The sequence below is a fragment of the Erinaceus europaeus genome, chromosome 11 (assembly GCF_950295315.1).
Source record: "Erinaceus europaeus chromosome 11, mEriEur2.1, whole genome shotgun sequence".
Classification (NCBI taxonomy): domain Eukaryota; kingdom Metazoa; phylum Chordata; class Mammalia; order Eulipotyphla; family Erinaceidae; genus Erinaceus; species Erinaceus europaeus.
In genome coordinates, this window is record NC_080172.1 from 60,321,661 (window position 1) to 60,342,363 (window position 20,703).

Genomic DNA, 20,703 nt, shown 5'->3' on the forward strand with positions numbered 1-20,703 from the left:
CTCATGTGGTTGTAGCTTCTTTCCACAGAATTTGGCCACCCCTTGCTCCCTGCAAAGGAAAAACAGCAAAGGAAGCCAGCTGCCCAGGGTTTACAAGCTAGAATCAAAGAGCATGGGCTCCCTAGTGTGTGGACAGAGAAGAAATTGCCACCACCAGCAGCAGCAGCCTGGCCAGACTCCAGGGGGCTTCATTCCCCGCCCTCCTGCCCCCCCTTCCAGGGCTGTGGGGTGGCCTGTCTGGCTCTGTGAAACAATGGAACAAAGAGGCCTCCAAGAAGTTGTAGGAACCTGTTTGACCGAGATTGCTGTTGTAATGAATCAAGCTCCTGAAACTGCTTCCACCTCCTCCCTGCACAAATATCCCTAGGCCCAAAGAAGCTGTGCCTTTCCCCACAGGAGCCCAAGCTGAGGCATGTTACTGGGAAGCTGGAGGTTTTCTGGGTGGGAGTGGGAGCTGGAAGCTCTTTTTTTTTTTTTAATGAGGAAGGAGCTGGCTGAGAAAAGAAAAAGGCATTTCTGTGAATGTCCCTGACTCTCTGCTATTACCACGCACCAGTGATGTGGAACTGAGGGGGCAGGGTGAGAGGCTTCATTTCTGTCAGATAGCAGCAACTCATGCACCTTTGCTCTTGCTACAACTTACACACAGGGTTTATCACCTCAATCAAACCTCTACCCTACTCCCCAAAGAAAACAAGTCATGGGGTTCAGGCCAGCAGGTTAAGAGCAGATGGTGCAAAGCTCAAGGACCGGTGTAAGGATCCCAGTTTGAGCCCCCAGCTCTCCATCTGCAGGGGAGTTGCTTCACAGATGGTGAAGCAGGTCTGCAGGTGTTTGTCTTTTTCTCCCCCTCTGTCTTCCCCTCCTCTCTCCATTTCTCTCTGTCCTATCTAATAATGACAACATCAATAACAACAACAATAATAACTACAACAATAAAACAACAAGGGTAACAAAAGGGAAAATAAATAAATATATATTAATTTTAAAAAAAAGGGAGTCGGGCTTTAGTGCAGCAAGTTAAACGCAGGTGAAAGCACAAGGGCTGGCATAAGGATCCCAGTTTGAGCCCCCGGCTCCCCACCTGCAGGGGAGTTACTTCATAAATGGTGAAAGCTTTACCAAGTGGCGTTTCTATAGAAGCACATGCAGAATGGGTATCCTCTAAGGGCACCAGGGATGTTAGCCGTACTAGCTTGGAAATATGAGGATGGGCTGCTGTCTCCTTACCTGGATCTAAACTGGGGACAGGTCTTGGAAATGTCACCAAACCCTTGTTCTCCTGAGCACCTACATTCTTGCAAGAATGTCTACAAGACAATGTCTTCAAATAGAAGCGCTAGTTGCTATTGTGAGCATCAATATTTCAATGGACTATCTCTAAGTTGACCATTGCTTCTTACTAAGTGCTGTATGTTGTTCTGAGCTCTTAACACATTTCAACATGTTCAATCCACAACAACCCTGTGTGGTAGATATTGTTATTGTCACTTTCCCTGCTGTACAGGTGAATATGCAAAAAGTATAGAGTGGAAATCATACCCCTGGGTCATTTGGTTAAAAATTTGTGATTCTGGTACCCAGATGGTCTGTGGTCAGCACAAAATGTTGCCATTAAAACTTTCCACCCATTCTGGGGCCTTACAGCTAAATGAGGATAGATCAGAGAAGGAATGAATATAGAATAGGAAGAGATGGCAGGATCTTCTGTTGTCTCAGGAGACATTTAAGACCTTGTGGCTTATACAATGCCCCCCCCCCCCAGCAGGTGACCTGGTAGCTCTGGTTGCCATTAGAGGAACCCAACTGGCCAGGCTCAAATGTCATGATGCCACTTCTTCAGAATCCTATGCTTGCTGATGGGTTTTAATCAAAGGATTTCAAGGTCTTTGTGTCAGAGCCTAAATAGTCACACACCCTGTGCTATCCTAGCACCTGATCCTAATATTGGGTTGTTGGAAAAGTCATGATGCATTTTACTATGTTTTTCTACACAAAAATGCATCATGGCTTTTCTGACAACACAATACATCACAAGTACTCAGAATATCCCTCCCGAATGACAAAATGAGCCCTGCCCATCAACAGAAAGTCAAAGTAGTGGCAAACCCTGACTAAAGGCTTGATGGGCTGAGGAGAGAAAGTAAGAAGGCAGAGAACATCTCCAGAGTCTCTTCTGCAAGCATCTTGTGATGATGGGATCTGGAAAGTGACTTTCAAACAGCTCCATAGGTAATGAGGCAACTGTTTGTTTTTTTTCTCTCTGTCTCTGGTTTTTTGTTTGTTTGTTTGTTTTTTGGTTTTTTTTTTTTCTTTCATTCTCTCCATTTTCAGATGAGGGAATAGAAGTCCCAGAGAGGCTAAGTGGCCTGTGCAAAGTCTTCACACTCCAGGATAGTGTCCTCTCTAGACACCACCTCTGTACCACATGATGCCACTGTCACCTCTCCCAACCCGTTCTAATAACCTGGATCCTTGAGCCCAAGTATTTCTTCTGAGATCTAAATCCCTAGGTTGCATGTGAGGAGACATCATGGAGGGTCCATTCAGTATCATGATGAAGCAAGCACAGCAAGAGCCTCAGGAGGTTAGCCTCAGGTTAGGAACATAGAGTGAGATGCTGTCACTTCTGTTGCTGCCAGACAAGACCTTGGCTCCTGCATGGCTGTGACCAACCAGGGAACTGGTCCCCAGGGCTTGGGGCAGGCTCATTCCCACCCTGCCTTCCCTGCCTGGGAAGGAGAAGAATATAATCACCGGCTTCCCCTCCCACAGAGATGTGATTCCCAGAGGACTCCTGCTTGCCGTGGGAAACCTGGCTTAGCTTGAGCCCTCTGCCCCGGGTCATGGAACCTCTGCTTCCAAGCCCATGTGGCAGAGAAGAAGACACAGTACTCACAGTGCCAGGTCCCTCTCCTTTATTTAAGCTGACCGCTGAGATGGATCCACTCAGAGACATCACTCTGGCTGTAGGAAGATGTGACTCAGGTTGAAAGTGGGTAGAAGGAAGGCTGCCTATACCAGAAAAGGCAGGCACCCAATTCCAGGCTGCTCCATAGCAGCCCTTAATTCTTTTATGTGGAGCTTTTCACAGTTGGCTCAGGGGATTGGCACATATGTAAAGAAATATGGTGGCAGCCCTGGCAGAAATGCCAAGACCACAGAGGGAAAGTGGATGGTGGAAATTACTCTATACGTGCAGACTGAAAACCCTGAGTTTGAATCCTGATTCTGCCAGCCACTGGCATGTGATGTGAGAAAGATCTGGTCCTGTGTTAATTCTATTTTCTTTAAAGTGAAATAATAAGGGGGACTAGCAGATGACTCACTCAGTAGAGCAAACACATTACCATGTGTGACGACCCAGGTTCAAGCCTCAAGCTACCACATGGAAGCACCTACACACAGAAAGTTTCAGAGCTCTTGAGCAGTCCTATGGTTATCCGTCTCCCCCATCCACCCCACTTCTCTCTCTCTCTCTCCATATATATATATATATATATATATATATATATATATATATATATATGTCAGGAGCAGCAGAATCATCCAGGCATAGAGCCCCAGTTATAATCTTGGCAATAAAAAGAAAGAGGAAAAACAAAAAAGTAAAATGGATTAATAAAATCTTCATAGCCTTCATTAGGATTAGATATGAAGACTAAATGTAAACGTCTTCTGCACCCAGTAAGTGTTTAATGAATACTCAGAACATGAAAGCTGGGCAGCATGATTACAGACTTTCTGCAGGTAAAAAGCAGAGACCTGTGTCCAGAAGAAAGAAAAATCGAGTGATAAACTTCTGTGCAAAAGACTTCTGTAGGGTGCAAAAAGGCATTAGACTGTTGGCATTATTAGCTTTGAAGTGGATCTTGAGGGAGTACAAAGGGTTTCAACCCTGTAAATATTCAAGAGGAAAGACAGATATTCTAGGTGGGGTTGCCTAGAATATCTCTTGCCTGGATAATTGGGGTGTTTGGATGTCCCTTAGGCATTGGGAATGGTGCTTCTCAACTATCTCAAGGAATAGTTCTTTAACATCTAAGTCTATATGATGTCTAGTCTACAAATTCCTGAATATTTCCTCCTTTATCTTCATATATATATATATATATATATATATATATATATATATATATGCATATATATATGCATATATTGTCAGAAAAATCATGATGTGGGGATTGGGAGGTAGTGCAGCAGGTTAAGCACACGTGGCACAAAGTGCACAGACCATCATAAGGATCCTGGTTCGAGCCCCAGCTCCCCACCTGCAGAGGGGTCACTTCACTGGTGGTGAAGCAGGCCTGCAAGTGTCTATTTTTCTCTCTTCCTCTCTGTCTTCCCCTCCTCTCTCCATTTCTTTCTGTCCTGTTCAACAACATCATAAATGACAACGATAATAATAACCATAACAATGATAAAAACAACAAGGGCAATAAAAGGGGGAAAAATGGCCTCCAGGAGCAGTAGATTCATGGTGGAGGCACCGAACCCCAGTGATAACCCTGGAGGCCAAAAAAAAAACAACCAAGAAAAGTCATGATGTATTTTTCTATGTAAAAATATGTTAAAATTTTTCCAACTACTGTGTGTGTGTGTGTGTGTGTGTGTGTGTGTGTGTGTGAATATGCATTTGACCTGTATATTACACACATAAATCCACAGGTAGATAAGGTGACACTGTTTCCCAGCCTTTTGGCAGAGCAACATGCCCAGAGGAGGGAAGGTCTACAGTGTCCAGACACACTGCATTGCAGCTGCAGTGGCACTTCAGAAGGACTTGACTTTCTCAGCCACACCCCCAGCAGCAGGAGTATCCTACCAGGTCTCCATGCCAGTTGCCACAATGACAGACAATGAGCTCTAAAACTCAAAGCCCTATCCATCTCAGGTCTGATGTGTAATCTCATTTGCCATGCAATTCAGAGCATAGAAATGGCTCCCACTGCATCTGCATCTCCACAGGAAGGGGCTTCAGGCCATAATGACCCCCTCAACTAGTGGTAGCTCTGCTTTCCAGGGAACAATGCCTGAGGAGCCCAGGCTGTGTTTAAGTAGGAATTAGCAACACTTAAAAAGTCACTCCAGCCACTCAGAGCAGCACTGCTAAAAATAGCATGCATTAGACCTGGAATGTATCAGAGAGGAGGAAGTACAGAGAAAAATCTTGACCAAGAGGCTACAAGTAGCCAAACAAAGGCTGGCTCCCATGGAGAGAGGAGAGGCTGCAAGGGGAGGTTGGGATTGGCTGGTCCCCTGAGTGAAGAAAGAAAACGCTGGCAACAAAAGATCAGTTGGTTACTAATACATGAGCAGTTGGTGAGCTGCTTGGAGAGAAGGTATGTTTCAGGCTACAGATTCAGCTATGGAAGAAAGAGAATTTCTTGCAGTAGAACCTAGATTTTTTTTCCTGATAGAGAGTGGACAGTGGGTCTGAAAACTAATGCTACCTTCACCTGTGGACAGTGGGTCTGTCAACTAATGCTACCTTTACCTGTGTGTGGGGGGAGGGGCGGGGGGTTTGAGCATGGTTTCAAGCATTTTAAGCTTTAAGATGACAAAGCAAGGTAACAACAGTCCATTAGTCCCTTGTGACTTGTAACACTTCCAACCCCACCACAGAACTTCTTCAGACCTTTCCCTCCCAGCTTCATATATGATGCTCAGAAACACAGTCAGTGGGGCCTCCTGACTTTTTGTGCCCTGCTGGGCCAGGGGCTCTGCATGGAATTCTGGGACTTTCATATGCTCCTGAGTTTCTCTCTGAGATAAAGCATGAGTCCCCCACACTCTAAGATCCCCCGAGACCAGAGTTCCTGTATGAGAACATATGTACACATATTGGTTTGCATTCTTGCACATACATGTGAACACACATGCACACAGGCAAAGGGCTTATTCTTAGGGACTTTCCAGAATCTAAATTCTTTATTCTGGTTGGGAGTGGGATGGGGATGCTGAGGGTTTAATGAAGGCTTCTCTTTGTAAGCACTCTTTCAACATTTTTTGCTTGTGGCATACATTTTGGGTTCGCAGTTCCTCAAGCTTCCTTTTTTTAAAAGCTATAAAGGAATTTTTTTTTTTTTTTAAATCTGTATTCTTGAGTCTCTGCTTTTGCTATGAATCATCTCTCCCCTGGGGGCAATGAAGGTTGCCGACTGAATAGGGGAGGACTCAGCATACAAGGAAGTGATGAGGAGGGAGGATAACCCCACTCAGTAACTCCAGGCTCTGAAACCAGCTGAAGTCAGAAGCTCACTCAGTTTAAAAGTCTTAGAGATTCCAAGTTACAGGACACTACTAGCTTAGGCTAGATGCTCTTGGTTCACAGAGCAAATGTTTTGGGGAACTTTAGGAGTTAGCAGATTGCCAACTTCAAGGGCTGGCAGAGACCACCTGAGGACCAAGCAGGCTTCCTCTATCTGTGGCTGCACTTGCTTTCTCCAGGCAGCTCAATATTGACATGTAGATTAGCAGATGGAGCTTGGTTTAGAATTAGCAAATCAGCCACTTCCTTGTGAACTTTAATTTCTTCATTCAAAAGTTGTATTGTTTCCTTTGAAAAAGCTGCTTTGTGGCTAGAGTTCTCATTTGAGTCATTCTATAAAATAATCCTATAATTGAGGGTATGTGCCGAGGGGCATAAGGAACCCTCGTGGAAAAACCGCACTTCCTGCTATCTCCATGTTGAAGACATGTATGTATTAAATGTGTGCGGCTGACTCGGCCTTTTGAATCTTCTTTTAGATGGCTATGAGTTCCTGGAAATCCTGAAGCAGGTGGCCCGGGACAACACTGACAACCCGGACCTGAGTATTGTGTGGATCGACCCAGATGACTTCCCACTGGTGAGAGGGTCCTGGGGTACTTGGTTGTCTTTCTAGTCCCCTTTTGGGTTTAGTATGTGCCCCTGGAGCATTTAGGAGAATGTGTAGTATTAGTAGGGAAACCTATAGAAACCCAGTGGCCACTTACATCTAATATGAGTAATTTGGTTATAAGGGTAACATTGACCTTCAGGTTGGTGCTGACAGTGATGTGATTGGACTTCCCTGTTCTCACTCCCTGGAGAGAGACCAGAATGTTCTCTTCAGGGCTGCCTGCCTGTGAGCTGGATGAAAATTTGCTAGTCACAACCCAAAAACTCTCCTCATTCCTTCCCCACCCTTTGCTGTAACTTCTTTCATTTTCTGGGTGGGGAATATCACTTGGAAGCAACCTGAATTAGTTAATAATAAAAACCAGGTGGTAAGGGCTGGGAAGCAGTGCACCCAGTTAAGCACACATATTACCTTGTGCAAGGACCCAGGTTCAAGCCCCCATTCCCCACCTGCAGCAGGAATGCTTTACAATGAAGCAGGTCTGCAAGTGTCTCTTTCTCTCTCGCCCTCTCTTTATAAAAATGTTTAAAATTATCTTTATATATTTATTTATTGGATAGAGATAGTCAGAAATTGAGAGGGAAGGAAAAGAGAGACAGAGAGGAAGAGAGACATAGAGATACCTGCAGCCCTGCTTCACCACTTGCAAAGCTTTCCCTCTGTAGGTGGGGACCAGGGACTCTGAACATGCATGCTTGAGCATTATAACATGTTCACTCAACCAGGTGTGCCACCACATGGCCCTCCCCTTCTTTTTTTAAAAATTAAATTTAAAAAATGAGTATTGATGACAGAGAGATACAGAAAGATACACAGAGAAAGCTACTAGAACACTGCTCATCTCTGGCTTATGGTGGTGCCAGAATTGAACCTGGGACTTTGGAGCCTCAGGTATGGAAGTTTTTTTACATAATCATTATGCTGTCTCCCCAGCCCTCTCCCTCTCCTTCTCATCTTCCCTTCTTCTCTCAGTTTCTCTCTGTCCTATCCAACAAAATAATAGAGAGAGAGAGAAGGAGAAGGAAAGAAAGAACAAAAAAGAAAATTGGTCACCAGGAGTAGTGGATTCATAGTGCCAGCATCACACTGGTGACAATAAAAATAAATAAATTAAATGAAAAATAAATATGGTTATTTTACAGAGTTAAGAAGTTCATAGTAATAAGGGAGCATCTCTTGGAGGATGGAGACCCTGACTGTCTTGCTCATTTTGTTCTTCTAGGTTCAGCACAGAATCTATTCATCACATGGGAAGTATGCCAGAACCTTTAAGTTCAAGCTCCTGCTTAGGTCAAGGTTCAGAAAGCCTTGGTGATGCTTGGTTTTTAAACAGAATAAACAAAATGTGTAGATTACATCAGTTCAGTGGTAATGTTAATGACATAGTTCATATATTCTACTGTGTACCTAAAGGTAAAGTAAATTCTTTATAGGCATCACTGTAGCTAGTTTTCCAATAGCCCATAAAGTGGAGACTATTGTGCTTAAGGATAGTAAATGGTAGGTGTGGTAGACCAATTCAAGACTATGTAATACCAAAGTTTGGTCTTCTTATTAGGAGACATCAAACATGAGCTAACTGCCAGTAATCAGTACAAGTCTGGTTGTTATTGTTATAAATGATAACTCTACCTTCTCTCAGCAATTATCATTTTTGTATAGATAATGCCTAATCATACTGTGATTAGACGAAACTGATATCAAAGACTCTGAAATTCAATCCTACATAGAAGATGCATGAATCAAAGGCAGAAACTTCCATGGTGTCTGAGGTCAATGTTATAATTTCCGGTAATCATAAGACATCACCATAAAAAAAAAAAAAACTCTATACACTAACACTGTAGTTTTGCTCATCTAACCTCTGGCTTTTTTTTAAATTTCCTTATTGGGGGATTAATGGTTTACAGTCAACAGTAAAACACAATAGTTTTTACATGGTAACATTTCTCAGTTTTCCACATTTCCATTCAACCCCTCTGGCTGGTTTTATTTGTAGTTTAAACTGGATTATTTTGTCATGCAAACTTGCAGAGCATCTTCAGGTCACCTGGTCTGTTCTATATGCTTGCCTTGATTTTTTGCAAAAGAGATAACTCTTCAGGCTATTCTGATTTCTAAGTTTCTGCCTCTACTTGGGAGACTTCCTACCACTGGGCATTGTAATTGCTTACCTTTGGTCCCACCTCAGCCACAGAATAGCACATGTGGAATCCAAGACTAGTCAAATGAAGAAACCCTCTTCTTACTTGAATGCCAATTTATGGTATAGTCCAATTTTCCTAAATACTTCATGAAGAAGAGTGGCTCAAGGCAAGGATTTTATTTTATTTGTTATTATTATTATTATTGCCTCCAGGGTTCTTGCTGGGGCTCAGTGCCTGCACTACAGATCCACTCCTCCTGGCGGCTATTTTTTCCATTTTATTGGATAGGACAGAGAGAAATTGAGATAGAAAAGGTGAGGGAGAAAGAAAGACATCTGCAGGCCTGTTTCACCACTTGTGAAGTATCCCCCCTGCAAGTGGACAGCCAGGGGCTTGAACCCAGATCCTTGTGCAGATCTTGTACTTTGTACTCTGTGAGCTTAACCATGTAAGTTACCACCCAGATCCCAAAGCAAGTGATTTTTAAGCAAGATATTGACGAGGGAAATGGCTCTTTCACCAAGTGGGTTACACATGGTTTGGGAATCTGCTTGGGGCTATTTCTGTACCGTTCATCCTTAAAACTATAGAGACTTTTATGTGTTTTTATACTTGTGTTATGGTAACAATTTACTCATGTTTATTTAAAGTTCTTTAGGGCTGGTGCCATATCTTCAATTCACTAAGCCTAAATAATGTTGTTTTTAATTAATTAATTTATTTTTATTTATAAAAAGGAAACACTGACAAACCATAGGATAAGAGGGGTACAACTCCACACAATTCCCACCGCCAGAACTCCATTTCCCATCCCCTCCCTTGATATATTTCCTATTCTTTAACCCTCTGGGAGTATGAACCCAAGGTCATTGTGGGATGCAGAATGTGGAAAGTCTGGCTTCTATAGTTGCTTCCCCGCTGAACATGGGCTTTGACTAGTAGATCCATACTCCCAGTCTGCCTCTCTCTTTCCCTAGTAGGGTGGGGCTGTGGGGAAGCTAAGCTCCAGGATACATTGGTGGGGTTGTCTGTCCAGGTAAGTCTGGTTGGCATCATGCTAGCATCTGGAACCTTAGTGGCTGAAAAGAGAGTTAACATATAAAGCCAAACAAGATGTTGACTAATCATGAACCTAAAGTCTAGAATAGTTCAGATGATGAGTTGGGGGGGGGGGTCTCCATTTTGTAGATAGCTAGTAGGCATATTTTAGTTAAATTTCAAAGGGCCTGTGACTATGCTAGTTTTTGTTGTTGTTTTTTTCCTGAGCCTGAAATCTGATATGCAAGTGGATCCTAGTTATTCTCTGGGGAGATGATGTCATGGGTAGAAAAAGGACCAGAAAGCTAGATCTGGGAAGACAGTAGCTCCCAAATATGAGAAAGGTGTATAAATATTGTTTACTGTAAATCCCATTGATTTGATCTGATCTGGGACCCATATTCAGCTTAGGAGCCTATGTGACCTCTGCATCCCTATAGATCCAAACTCACATTCTGTGGTCATGAGTAGGAATGTTCTAAGCTGCCCCAATATCAGGAGCCATCTTCCTCAGGTGTAGTATAGAGTATGTTGTCCAGCCTCCCTTCAGAGGATGGAACATTCTCTACTATTGTTGATCCAAGTTGAGAGCAGCCTCCATAATGTTGTGTAGCTTATCTAGGTGATATTGTTACTAGGGTGGGATGGAAGGTGGATTCAGCCACAAAAAGTGATTTTTAACAGGGAATGTCCTCTGCCTGCTATCTAATCTTATTTTATTTTAGTTTTACTTTGCTTATTTTATTTTATTTTTGTTAATGCAGCTTGTTGCCTACTGGGAAAAGACTTTCAAGATTGACCTCTTTAAACCACAGATTGGGGTGGTGAATGTGACAGATGTGAGTATACTCCATGAAAGCAGACACAAACACATTCATTCTGCCCTGCTTTCTGCCATGCAGCCTGAATAGTGTTGTCATATATAGCAGTTTAGCTTCTAGAATGAGCAGGATCCTTGGCCCTATCCCTTCTCCATGCCTAGAAATCTTGCCAGTGTGGCCCAAGTTTAGTCTCTGAGTTAGCCCTAACTTCTGGCCCCAAGATTCTCTTCCATGGGCACATTGGCTTGCTTGTACATCCTGTTTCTCTGTATGTCTAGAACTTTCCATCCAAATAAATTCTTATATATTTTTCTTTTTAAGACTTTTTTGTTTACTTATAGGAGAGAGAAAGACTTATTCAACTGTGGCATAAGGTAGTGCCAGGGACTGAACCTGGAATCAGGTATAAAAGTTGGTGCTCAGAGGGCCTAAGCTATCTCCTCAGCCCTCCTGTGTGTTTTCCCCAAAATCTCAATAAGGGACCACACATCTGGAGTTCCTACTGAACTAAGGGCAATTGTGGTCCAGAAGTTTATAGTGACAGTTACCTGATAGTCAGGACCTAAGCTGGTTGGCAGGGACCTACTCCAGAGAAGGACACAAAAAAAATCCTGTAGGAGGAAAGGGTTCTCCTTACCATTCAGGAACTATTGAACTGAGGTTGGAAAGTCTACTAAAATGGATTGGCAGAGTGGGAGGAATGGACCTTAGTTCAGACATCTGATGCAACCCTGTTATAACAAAAAGGGAGAGAGGGTAGATGGAATGAACAAAAGGATAAATGACAGAACAAAAGGGATCCATCTACTGAAGCTATTAGTATGGTGGGAACTTTTTTTGAATGGGGGGTAGTTAGCTATATCCTTTCACCCTGTTTGTAGATGTTCAATAAGCTAGTCCTAGATAACTTCATTTATTTTGTAAAATACTTTGAAAATTAATAATACGTTTTTTCATTGCACAATTTGAGCCAGGGAGATAGAGAAGGGGTAGCACGTAGGATTAGCAGGCAAAGTGTCCACAATTTGGTCCCTAACACCACCAGAGATTAATGGTGCTCTGGTAAACAATAAATAAATAAATAATACTAGTTAAAATACTTCAAAGTAGGATGATAAAATGTAAAGTGAAAAATGGTTGGGTTTTTTGTTTGTTTGTTTTTTGTTTTGCATTCCTGTCCCCATATTGAGTTCCTTCCATCAGCGAACCACAGGTGATAGTTTCATTTCTATCCTACCAAATACTTCCTATATATATGAATATAATTCTATATTGCACTCACAAGATACTATCCATGTCAGTCTGCAATTTGACATCTCCACTTAGCTAGTGAACACTCCTGGCAAGTGTGAATAACCTGAGAGCCCACTCAGCACAGCTACCTTTGAACCATCTAGTTGGATTCATTCTTTTATTTGTGGGAGTGGGGAGAGAGGAGAGTCCTATCCTTTATGCTTTAACTCACTAATTATCTTATTTGCCATTGTAGGCTGACAGTGTGTGGATGGAAATTTCAGATGATGATGACCTACCCACAGCTGAGGAGCTGGAAGACTGGATTGAAGATGTGCTTTCTGGAAAGATAAACACTGAAGATGATGACAATGATGATGATGATGATGATGATGACAACGATGACAATGATGACAATTCTGATGAAGACAATGACAGTGATGATGATGATGATGATGATGATGATGAATAGTCCCAACTCCAAGTACAAGGTGGCAGCCAGCAGCCCTGACCCATGCCCAGTCAACGTTTTTCCTTTATCCAACATCTCTCTTCTCACTCCCTTCTCATCAGGAGATGGACAGTTAATTTAGCAAATGCCTTTCTAAGTCCAATGATCACACTCAGTAAGGACAAGTGAGGGAATTATTCCCATCCTGACTATCTTAATTGTCATGAAAAAGCTCTTGTTCCTTGTCAGATCCTCAGTGGTCATGGCAGTGCCAGAATCTGGCAGTCTAGGAAGAACAATCGACTTACTTTTCCTCAAGTTTACTTGTTGTATTTGACTTTAACAGTAGCAGAACCGACTGCTTGCCAAGGAATGACCTTATAATCAGAGCCAAAGAAGATAGATAATTAATTTACCCAGTCCCCATGCCCAGATAACTAGTGAGGATCCTTCCTCAAGCCAAGAGAATCCCATTTAGGGAGAACTCAGCCTTGGAAACAAGTCTATAAATCAGCTCCTTTTTTGGGTTCTATGAAACTTAACTATTTCAAATATACGTCAGACCACTAGGCAAACAAAGCCAAGTCTCTGAATTGCTACTAAGAGGCCTTGAGACACATGCTTACTGATGTTATCACCATTTCTCATATATTAGGCAGACTGGTTTTCTCTCTGAACTTCTCTCTAGATGATGTTTTAACACATGTGAACATGGGAGTTGGGGAGTGAGAAAGAAAAGGTTACTGACTTCTTCTGATGGGTTGAAATATCTTGTTGGGCCAACTGGTTTCCTAGCCTGAGCTGGGACCTGGATCCCCTAGTCTGGTGCTGCTAGTGACCCTTTCAATTTAGACTAAAGGTTGGTTTATTCAGAGGTCAGTTGGGTTCTATGAAACTGATCAAACTTGCCACTGATCAACATTTCCACAAACTGATCAGGACACAAATATAGTTTATAAAGATGCCCTGAGGTACTGAAAGGAAAAAAAAATCCCAAGTGCCTTCCAAACTACCTAAAAGTTATTGTGCTGAGTAGTATTAGTAGAGAGTGCAATATTAGAGTGTTCTAATTTATTTTCTCTTCTCATGTAAAACAGGCAAATTCTTTATGAATCGGGCAATTCTTTTCTGGAATAGTGGTAACTAATTCTGTCATTAAATTCATATTTTGAAATATTGAGAAGATCGTGCAAATCTTCCCTTGAGTGTTCTGATTTCATTCATTCTCTTTTGGCCCCTGTCCTGCCTCTCTGTACCTTCTGTCTTCGTTTCTGGCCTCTCTCCCTGCACCTGCCCTTTAAATATTAGTGTTCCACAGAGTCTGAACTTTATACAGATGGTCTCTCACTTGTAAAGGTTTTACTCAAAGATATGTTTTAAAGTTGATATGTTACAAAAACAACAAATTCAGTAGAAATTGTACTTAATATTTTGAACTTAATCCTTTCACAGGCCATTGATACGCCCTTTGATACTCTTCTGATGCTAGATAGCAGCATGAACCATAGTTCTCAGTCAGCCACACAATCAAAAGCATAGAGTTAAGAAGATAGTGCCAGTGACTGGGCAACAGACTTTCATGCTTAAGGCACCAGAGGTCCCAAATTCAATCCCTAGCACAACCATAAATCAGAGCTGAGCAGTGCTTTTTTTTTTTTTTTAGTTATTATTGTTGTTATTATTGATGTCATCATTGTTGGATAGGACAGACAGAAATAGAGAGAGGAGGGGAAGACATAGAGGAGAGACAGACAGACACTTGCAGACCTGCTTCACCACCTGTGAAGCAACTCCCTTGCAGGTGGGGAGCCGGGGCTTGAATGGGGATCCTTATGCTGGTCTTTGCGCTTCGCCCACTGCACTATCATCCAACCCTCTCTTTTTTGTTTTTTAGTTACAACCATAGGTCAGTAAAATTGCTCACTTGAATAATTAATGTTCTGCTTTCTATGTGAGTGACTTACCAGTACTGCATTGAAGGAAGCTTTAGTGCTGTGGTATCATTTAATCTCTGCTTCTAAATACTATTAAAAAAACCACAACTTAAGTGTGAACAATCTATATTTACAGCCTGTTTAGTATTCCATAAGTTTCTCAAGTTATTCAACATTTTATTATAAATTAGACTTTAGAGTTGGTAAAGCAAGTGTGCTATCCAGGTGAGCTATCTTGCCAGATCCATATATCTAAAAATTCATCCCAGAATGAAGCCTTGACAATAATAAATAAACAAGTAAATAAAAAATTGAAAGTAGGCCTTATGTTAGACTATTGTACTCAATTAAAGGTTAATATATGGCATTTGAAATATGCTTTAGTAGGTTGGGGTGAGCTATGATGTTTTGTAGATATAGTGGAGACATTTTAGGTATAGTACAGACATTTTTAAAAATTTATTTATTTATTCCCTTTTTGTTGCCCTTGTTGCTTTATTGTTGTTGTTGTTAATTGATGTTGTTGTTAGATAGGACAGAAAGAAATGGAGAGAGGAGGGGAAGACAGAGAGGGTGAGAGAAAGATAGACATCTGCAGACCCACTTCACTGCTTGTGAAGCAACTTCCCTGCAGGTGGGGAACTGGGTGCTTGAACCAGGTTCCTTATGTCGGTCCTTGGGCTTTGTGCCACGTGCACTTAACCTGCTGTGCTACCACCCAACTCCCAGTACAGACATTTTTAAATGTATAATTTTTTTTTTTTTTTTTACTTATGATGTATTTGATGGGGCACAACTCTACCATTAGTTGAGGAACATCTGTAAAATCTTCTAAGGTATTTTCATTTATGCCTATCATCCACCTATGTGGTAAATCCTCTTCATGTCTGAGTCTCCGACCTACTCTTTTCCCTAGTTTTATTCCTATTATGACCTGCTTCTTCTAGACATCTGGTTTGTATGTTGCACAAGTACTTTAAACAACATAACAAAGCCCAGTCTCCTTCCCTGAACTTCTCTTTGTGGAGGACCAAATTGAATTTGTAGCATCATCACAAGTGCACAGGAAAGGGAATGATCAGCAAAGTGAAAAGTCAACCTAGGGCAAGAGACTGGTTCACTTCATGTTGCCATTTTGGCCAATACCAGGCCACTGCATCATCTGGGGGCCTAATCAGGGAATTCTTGGGTTTCCCTCATAGATACTATGAACCTAGACCTTTAATGGATCGTGCACTATACCATCACTGATCACTTCCATCAGGAGTGTACTCATTAGGCCTTTTGTGGGCCTCTCCAGATCCTTGCCCTCACTACAAACTAGCAATGATAGGGACTGCCCCTGCCTCCAAAGGGAGGAAAGCTAATCCTACTCTGCTACTGGAGGAGGACTGGTAATGTGTACAGCCTAGAATGTTCCTAGCTGTAACCATGGACTGTGAGCTCTGACTGACCCAGCGGTCATACAGGATTCTGTGCTAAATATGAACACTCATGGGCTGTGGGTCAGATCCATGCAGTAAACAATTAATTGTATCCATATATTTTTCAAGCTTGGGAGCTACTCTCTGCCCTAACCCAGCTTTCAGTTTCTATTCTCAACTCTGACACTGTCCTCCCAGACAATATTTCTACTCTACCTTCATGTTAGCTATCAAGCTCAAGCAAAGATTATTCAAGTCCTGGGCTCTTAGAAACATATTGAAAATCTTATTGGCTCTAATCCTACTCTTTGGTCCCTATTTAGTAACATTTTGTTCTACTTTATATCTTACTGTTTTTCAACTACCAACTTCCAGATACTACTAGGATCCTGTCCTAAGCTTCCTAGGCAGATGACCTCACAAATATGTCCTGGAACCTCACCTTTCCAGAGCCAGAGGAGGGAAACCCAGTAGGTAAAGATATAGTCTGGGGATCACCTGGGCAACATTCATGTTCAATAGAAAAGTAATTACAGAAGACAGAACATTTTCCTCTGTTTTTTTTTTTTTTCTTTCTTTTTTACCAGAGCACTGTTCAGCTCTGACTGACTTATGGTGGAGTGGGGGATTGAACCTGGGACTTGACTGAGCCTCAGGCATGAGAGTCTGTTTGCATAGCCATTATGCTATCTACCCCCACCCCACTTTCCTCTGTAACCATAACCATTTTCCTATGTTATATAAATACAGAAAATAAAGTATATAGGTAATCTACTTAATGGAATACTATTAACCAGTTTAAAGAAGACTGTAATGTGTCTTTTGGGGTTAAATGCATGAGACTGGCAGTGATCATCATCAGTGAAGAAAGGAACTGAAGGAAAGCTATGAGATGATTTCACTCACAAGTGGAATATAAATGAACTTGGAAAATGATATATATATATATATATGTATATATATATCTGACATTGAGAGAACTATAGTGGTTATTGGGGAAGTCAGAGAACATTGATGGTGAGAGTGGTGTAGAATTATATGCCTATTGCCTTATAATCTTGCAAATCACCATTAAGTCACTAATTAATTAAACCAACAACCTAGGGGTTGGGAAACAACAGGTGATCTGAAGATACCCTTACCCTCTGCCCACACCTCATTCCATGAACACCCCAAATCATGGCACTGGTCATTTAACACATAGTGTGTCTATCTTTTCATTAAATGTTAGGCTGCTTGGAACCATGGAATATATTTATCTTTGTACTCCAGAAATTCACATTTTGTTCAGCACAAAGCAGATGTTCATTATTGGACTAATGGATGAAATCTTGACTACCAGGATGCCTGTATTCCCCTAGCATCTCTACATAACCAGGCCTACATAGCCCCTTAAAATTTATTCCTGCCAATCACAATATTAAAAAAGACACTTCTTAAGTGAGCCATATTGTCAACCAGCCAGGCCCAACCACACCTGATAAAAACTTTTGGGAGGTAAATTTTCAAGCAATCCTTGAAGCTAATCTTTCAAATAACCAAAGAATGAGGTTCATTGTGAAAGTGGTCTGTTTCCCAGGCTGGAAAGAGTTCCCTTGTTCTCAAAGACTTTAGTCACATGTAGTAAGTTTAAATCATGCTGTGCTGCTCCTAGGTTAAAAATACTAAATGTTAAGCTAGTACTGTCAGCAACCGTGCTTAGTGATCTTAAACTTTATTTTTATTTATTTACTATTGGATAGAGACAGAGAAGGAATTAAGAGGGGAGGGGGAGATGGAGAGGGAGAGAGACACCTACATCCCTGCTTCACCATTCCTGAAGCTTTCTCCCTGCAGGTGGGAACCAAGGGTTTGAACCTGGGTCCCTATGCATTGTAATGTGTGTGCTTAACCAGGTGCACCACCACCTGGTCCTGGATCTAAAACTTTTCAAAAATAACTATTTATTTGGTGAGAGAGAGAGAGAGAACCAGAGCATTGCTCCAGCATTTGTTATGCTGAGGATCAAACCTAGGGTCTCATGCTTGCAAGTTCTATGTTCAATTACTGAGCAACCTTCCTGGTCAGTACTAGGATTTAAGTCTAAAGCTTATAATTATCTACCAAATGTTTGTTATGTGCAAGAAGCATTATTCTGTGTGCTTTCTGTGTATTATCTCACCTTGCAAAGTTTTTAGGAACCATGTCTTATAACGTTCCCCATTTGATACATGAGGAAACAGTGAGATACAAAAGGATTAAGTCATTTTCCTTCTTCTTCTAGCGTTTGCCAGTCATTTTCCTAGGGTCACACAGCACCTCAAGGGTGTGTTAATGTGACCCCATTTTTATACTTAAATCAAAGATTTAATCCAAATTAAATCCCTTAAATTTGAGGATTAAATTTGTCCAGAGATAGACTCAAATCCGTCTTGAATTTCCTGTACTCTTTTTTTTTTTTTTTTGGCTTAAATCAAGACGCTCTTTCCCCATTCAGCATCAGGCTCAACACCATAGAGAATATGGGCTAATTATTGTAGAAATGCAAGATCTGGTCATCCTGATTGGGGGTGGGGTTAAGAATCATTCTCAGGTATGAACACCATTTTCAATATATTTCTTTAGAATGTTATTTTATGATTTGAAATGGGCTTGTCTTTTTGTAAGAAAAAAAAAAACTGTTGTGTATCATCCAGGCCCTGGTTTGATTCACCAGGAAAACCCATCCCATAGATAGCTTATTATTTTTAATATTTTATTTACTTATTAGTGAAAAAGATAGGAGAGAAATAACCAGACATCACTCTGGTACATGTGCTCTGGGGATTGAACTCAGAACTTCATGCTTGAGAGTTCAATACTTTATCCACTGCTGACCACCCATAGATAACCTATTATCAAATGCTTCTGATCAACAATCTCTTTGTAAATGTTAGTGGCTCTGCAGCTCAGTCTTTCAACTTTTTTCTCCTCGAGGTTTCTCAACCCTGCTTCATTAGCATAAGAATCACATCTGAGGGTCTGGGTGATGTCCACTCAGTTGAGTGCATGCATTATCACCAGGAGTAATGACTCAGGTTCAAGTCTCTGCTTCCCACCTGCAGGAGGCTGCTTCATGAGTAGTTAAGCAGGTCTGCAGGGGCCTTTCTTTCTTTTTCTCTTTCTTTCTTCCTCTCTACTCCTCTCTTCTATTTATTGTAGCAAATAAATTAGTCTTTAAAAAAGGAAAAATGGTTGTCAGGAATGGTGGATTCATAGGACAGGCACTAAACTCCAGCAATAACCCTGGTGGCAATTAAAGAAGGAGGAGGAGGAGTGGAAGGGGTGGGGGGAGAGGAGAAAGGGAAGGAGAAGGAAAAGAAAGAGAAGAAGGAGAAGGAGAAGGAGGAAGGGGAGTAGGAGGAAGAAGAGGAAGAAGAAGGACATCTGAGTTTAAGAAATCATCATGCTACTAATACAGGAAGTGATCACAGAAAATCAGTCTTATCCCAAAAAGTTTTTGGCAATAGGGTGTCTGCCATCCGTTTGGGTTTGCTTAGGACAGATAATTGCTAAAGAAAAAGGAAAGGGGCAGTTGGGCGGTAGTGCAGAGGGTTAAGCGCAGTTGGTGCAAAGCACAAGGACCAGTATGAGATCCCCATTCAAGCCCCCGGCTCCCCACCTAGAGGGGAGTCACTTTCACAGGCAGTGAAGCAGGTCTACAGGTGTCTATCTTTCTCTCCCCCTCTCTGTCTTCCCCTCTTCTCTCCATTTTCTCTCTGTCCTATTCAACAACGACAACATTAATAACAACAGCAATAATAACTACAACAATCAAACAAAGGCAACAAAAGGGAATACATACATACATACATACATACATACATACATACATACATACATAAGAAAGAGGAAAGGGCCAGCTTCCCTGGTTAATTTGTGCATTACCAAGGGCATAACCTAGTGCTGGCACTGGAGGAGGCTTCAGTGCTGCATGTCTTCTCTGTGTCTGTCTGTCTGAAAAAGTCAGCCTGAGACAATGAGGTTCTGTGACAAAAAGAAATGGAAGGAGGGAAAAGGGGGAGATAAGGGAAACAAAGGGAAACAGAATATCCTTGTTCTACTGAAAATTTTTCCCAAGCAAGGGCTATTTTCTTTCTTTAGGTAGTAAAGTCCCCATAACCATCAGTATTGGGAAGCCAAGTAATGTGAGGATGATGATTGATGTGCCAGGTCCCATTCTAAAGAAGGTGTCAAATCACTTACTTGAATGCACCTGCAGAGCCAGTGTCTGCAGGATAAATCAAGGATCTTTCCTGAACTCTCTTAGAGTACTGACAACCAGAATTCTGAATGCTAACCCCAGGACCTAAAATAATCATGTGCAATAAGCCTATAGCCAGAAGTTTCAGCACTAAGTGTGCAATGATGTTCTCATTCTTTCATTCTAATAGTCAATCAGTGGAGTTTTACAGCTTGTTACCACATGCAGGTCACAGAAAATGATTGAGCAGATGGAAGAACTGAGCAAGAAGCTAGAAAAGAAAATAAATTTAAAGCACATGTGTCAGTTCTACAAAGGCATCATCAAGTCTAAAATACTGTGAATGCTCAAGCATGCAGTAACGTATTCAGATGTAAATATAGAGAACACACTCAAGAATCAAATAGTTTGGGATTATGCAAGTCAACATTAGCCATCTATTATAAGTAGAGCATTCACAGAAAAAGACGTTGACACTGATAAGAGAATGGCCAAATGGCTTTATTAATTATTTTTGAGAGGGGGGGGGAAGAGAGATTGAGAGACTAG

The 20,703-nt window shown here is 41.6% G+C and overlaps 1 protein-coding gene across 1 annotated transcript in view; it reads left to right on the forward strand.

Moving 5' to 3' along the window:
• Positions 1-13,768, forward strand: part of CASQ2 (calsequestrin 2) — a 64,365-nt gene extending 50,597 nt beyond the window's left edge. Inside the window, exons 9-11 of the mRNA XM_007525510.3 lie at positions 6,751-6,851; positions 10,834-10,908; positions 12,380-13,768. Of these exons, the coding sequence (XP_007525572.2) occupies positions 6,751-6,851; positions 10,834-10,908; positions 12,380-12,595 (392 nt within the window). The 3' untranslated portion in view covers positions 12,596-13,768. The remainder of the gene's footprint in view (positions 1-6,750; positions 6,852-10,833; positions 10,909-12,379) is intronic.
• The last annotated feature ends 6,935 nt before the right edge of the window (positions 13,769-20,703 follow it).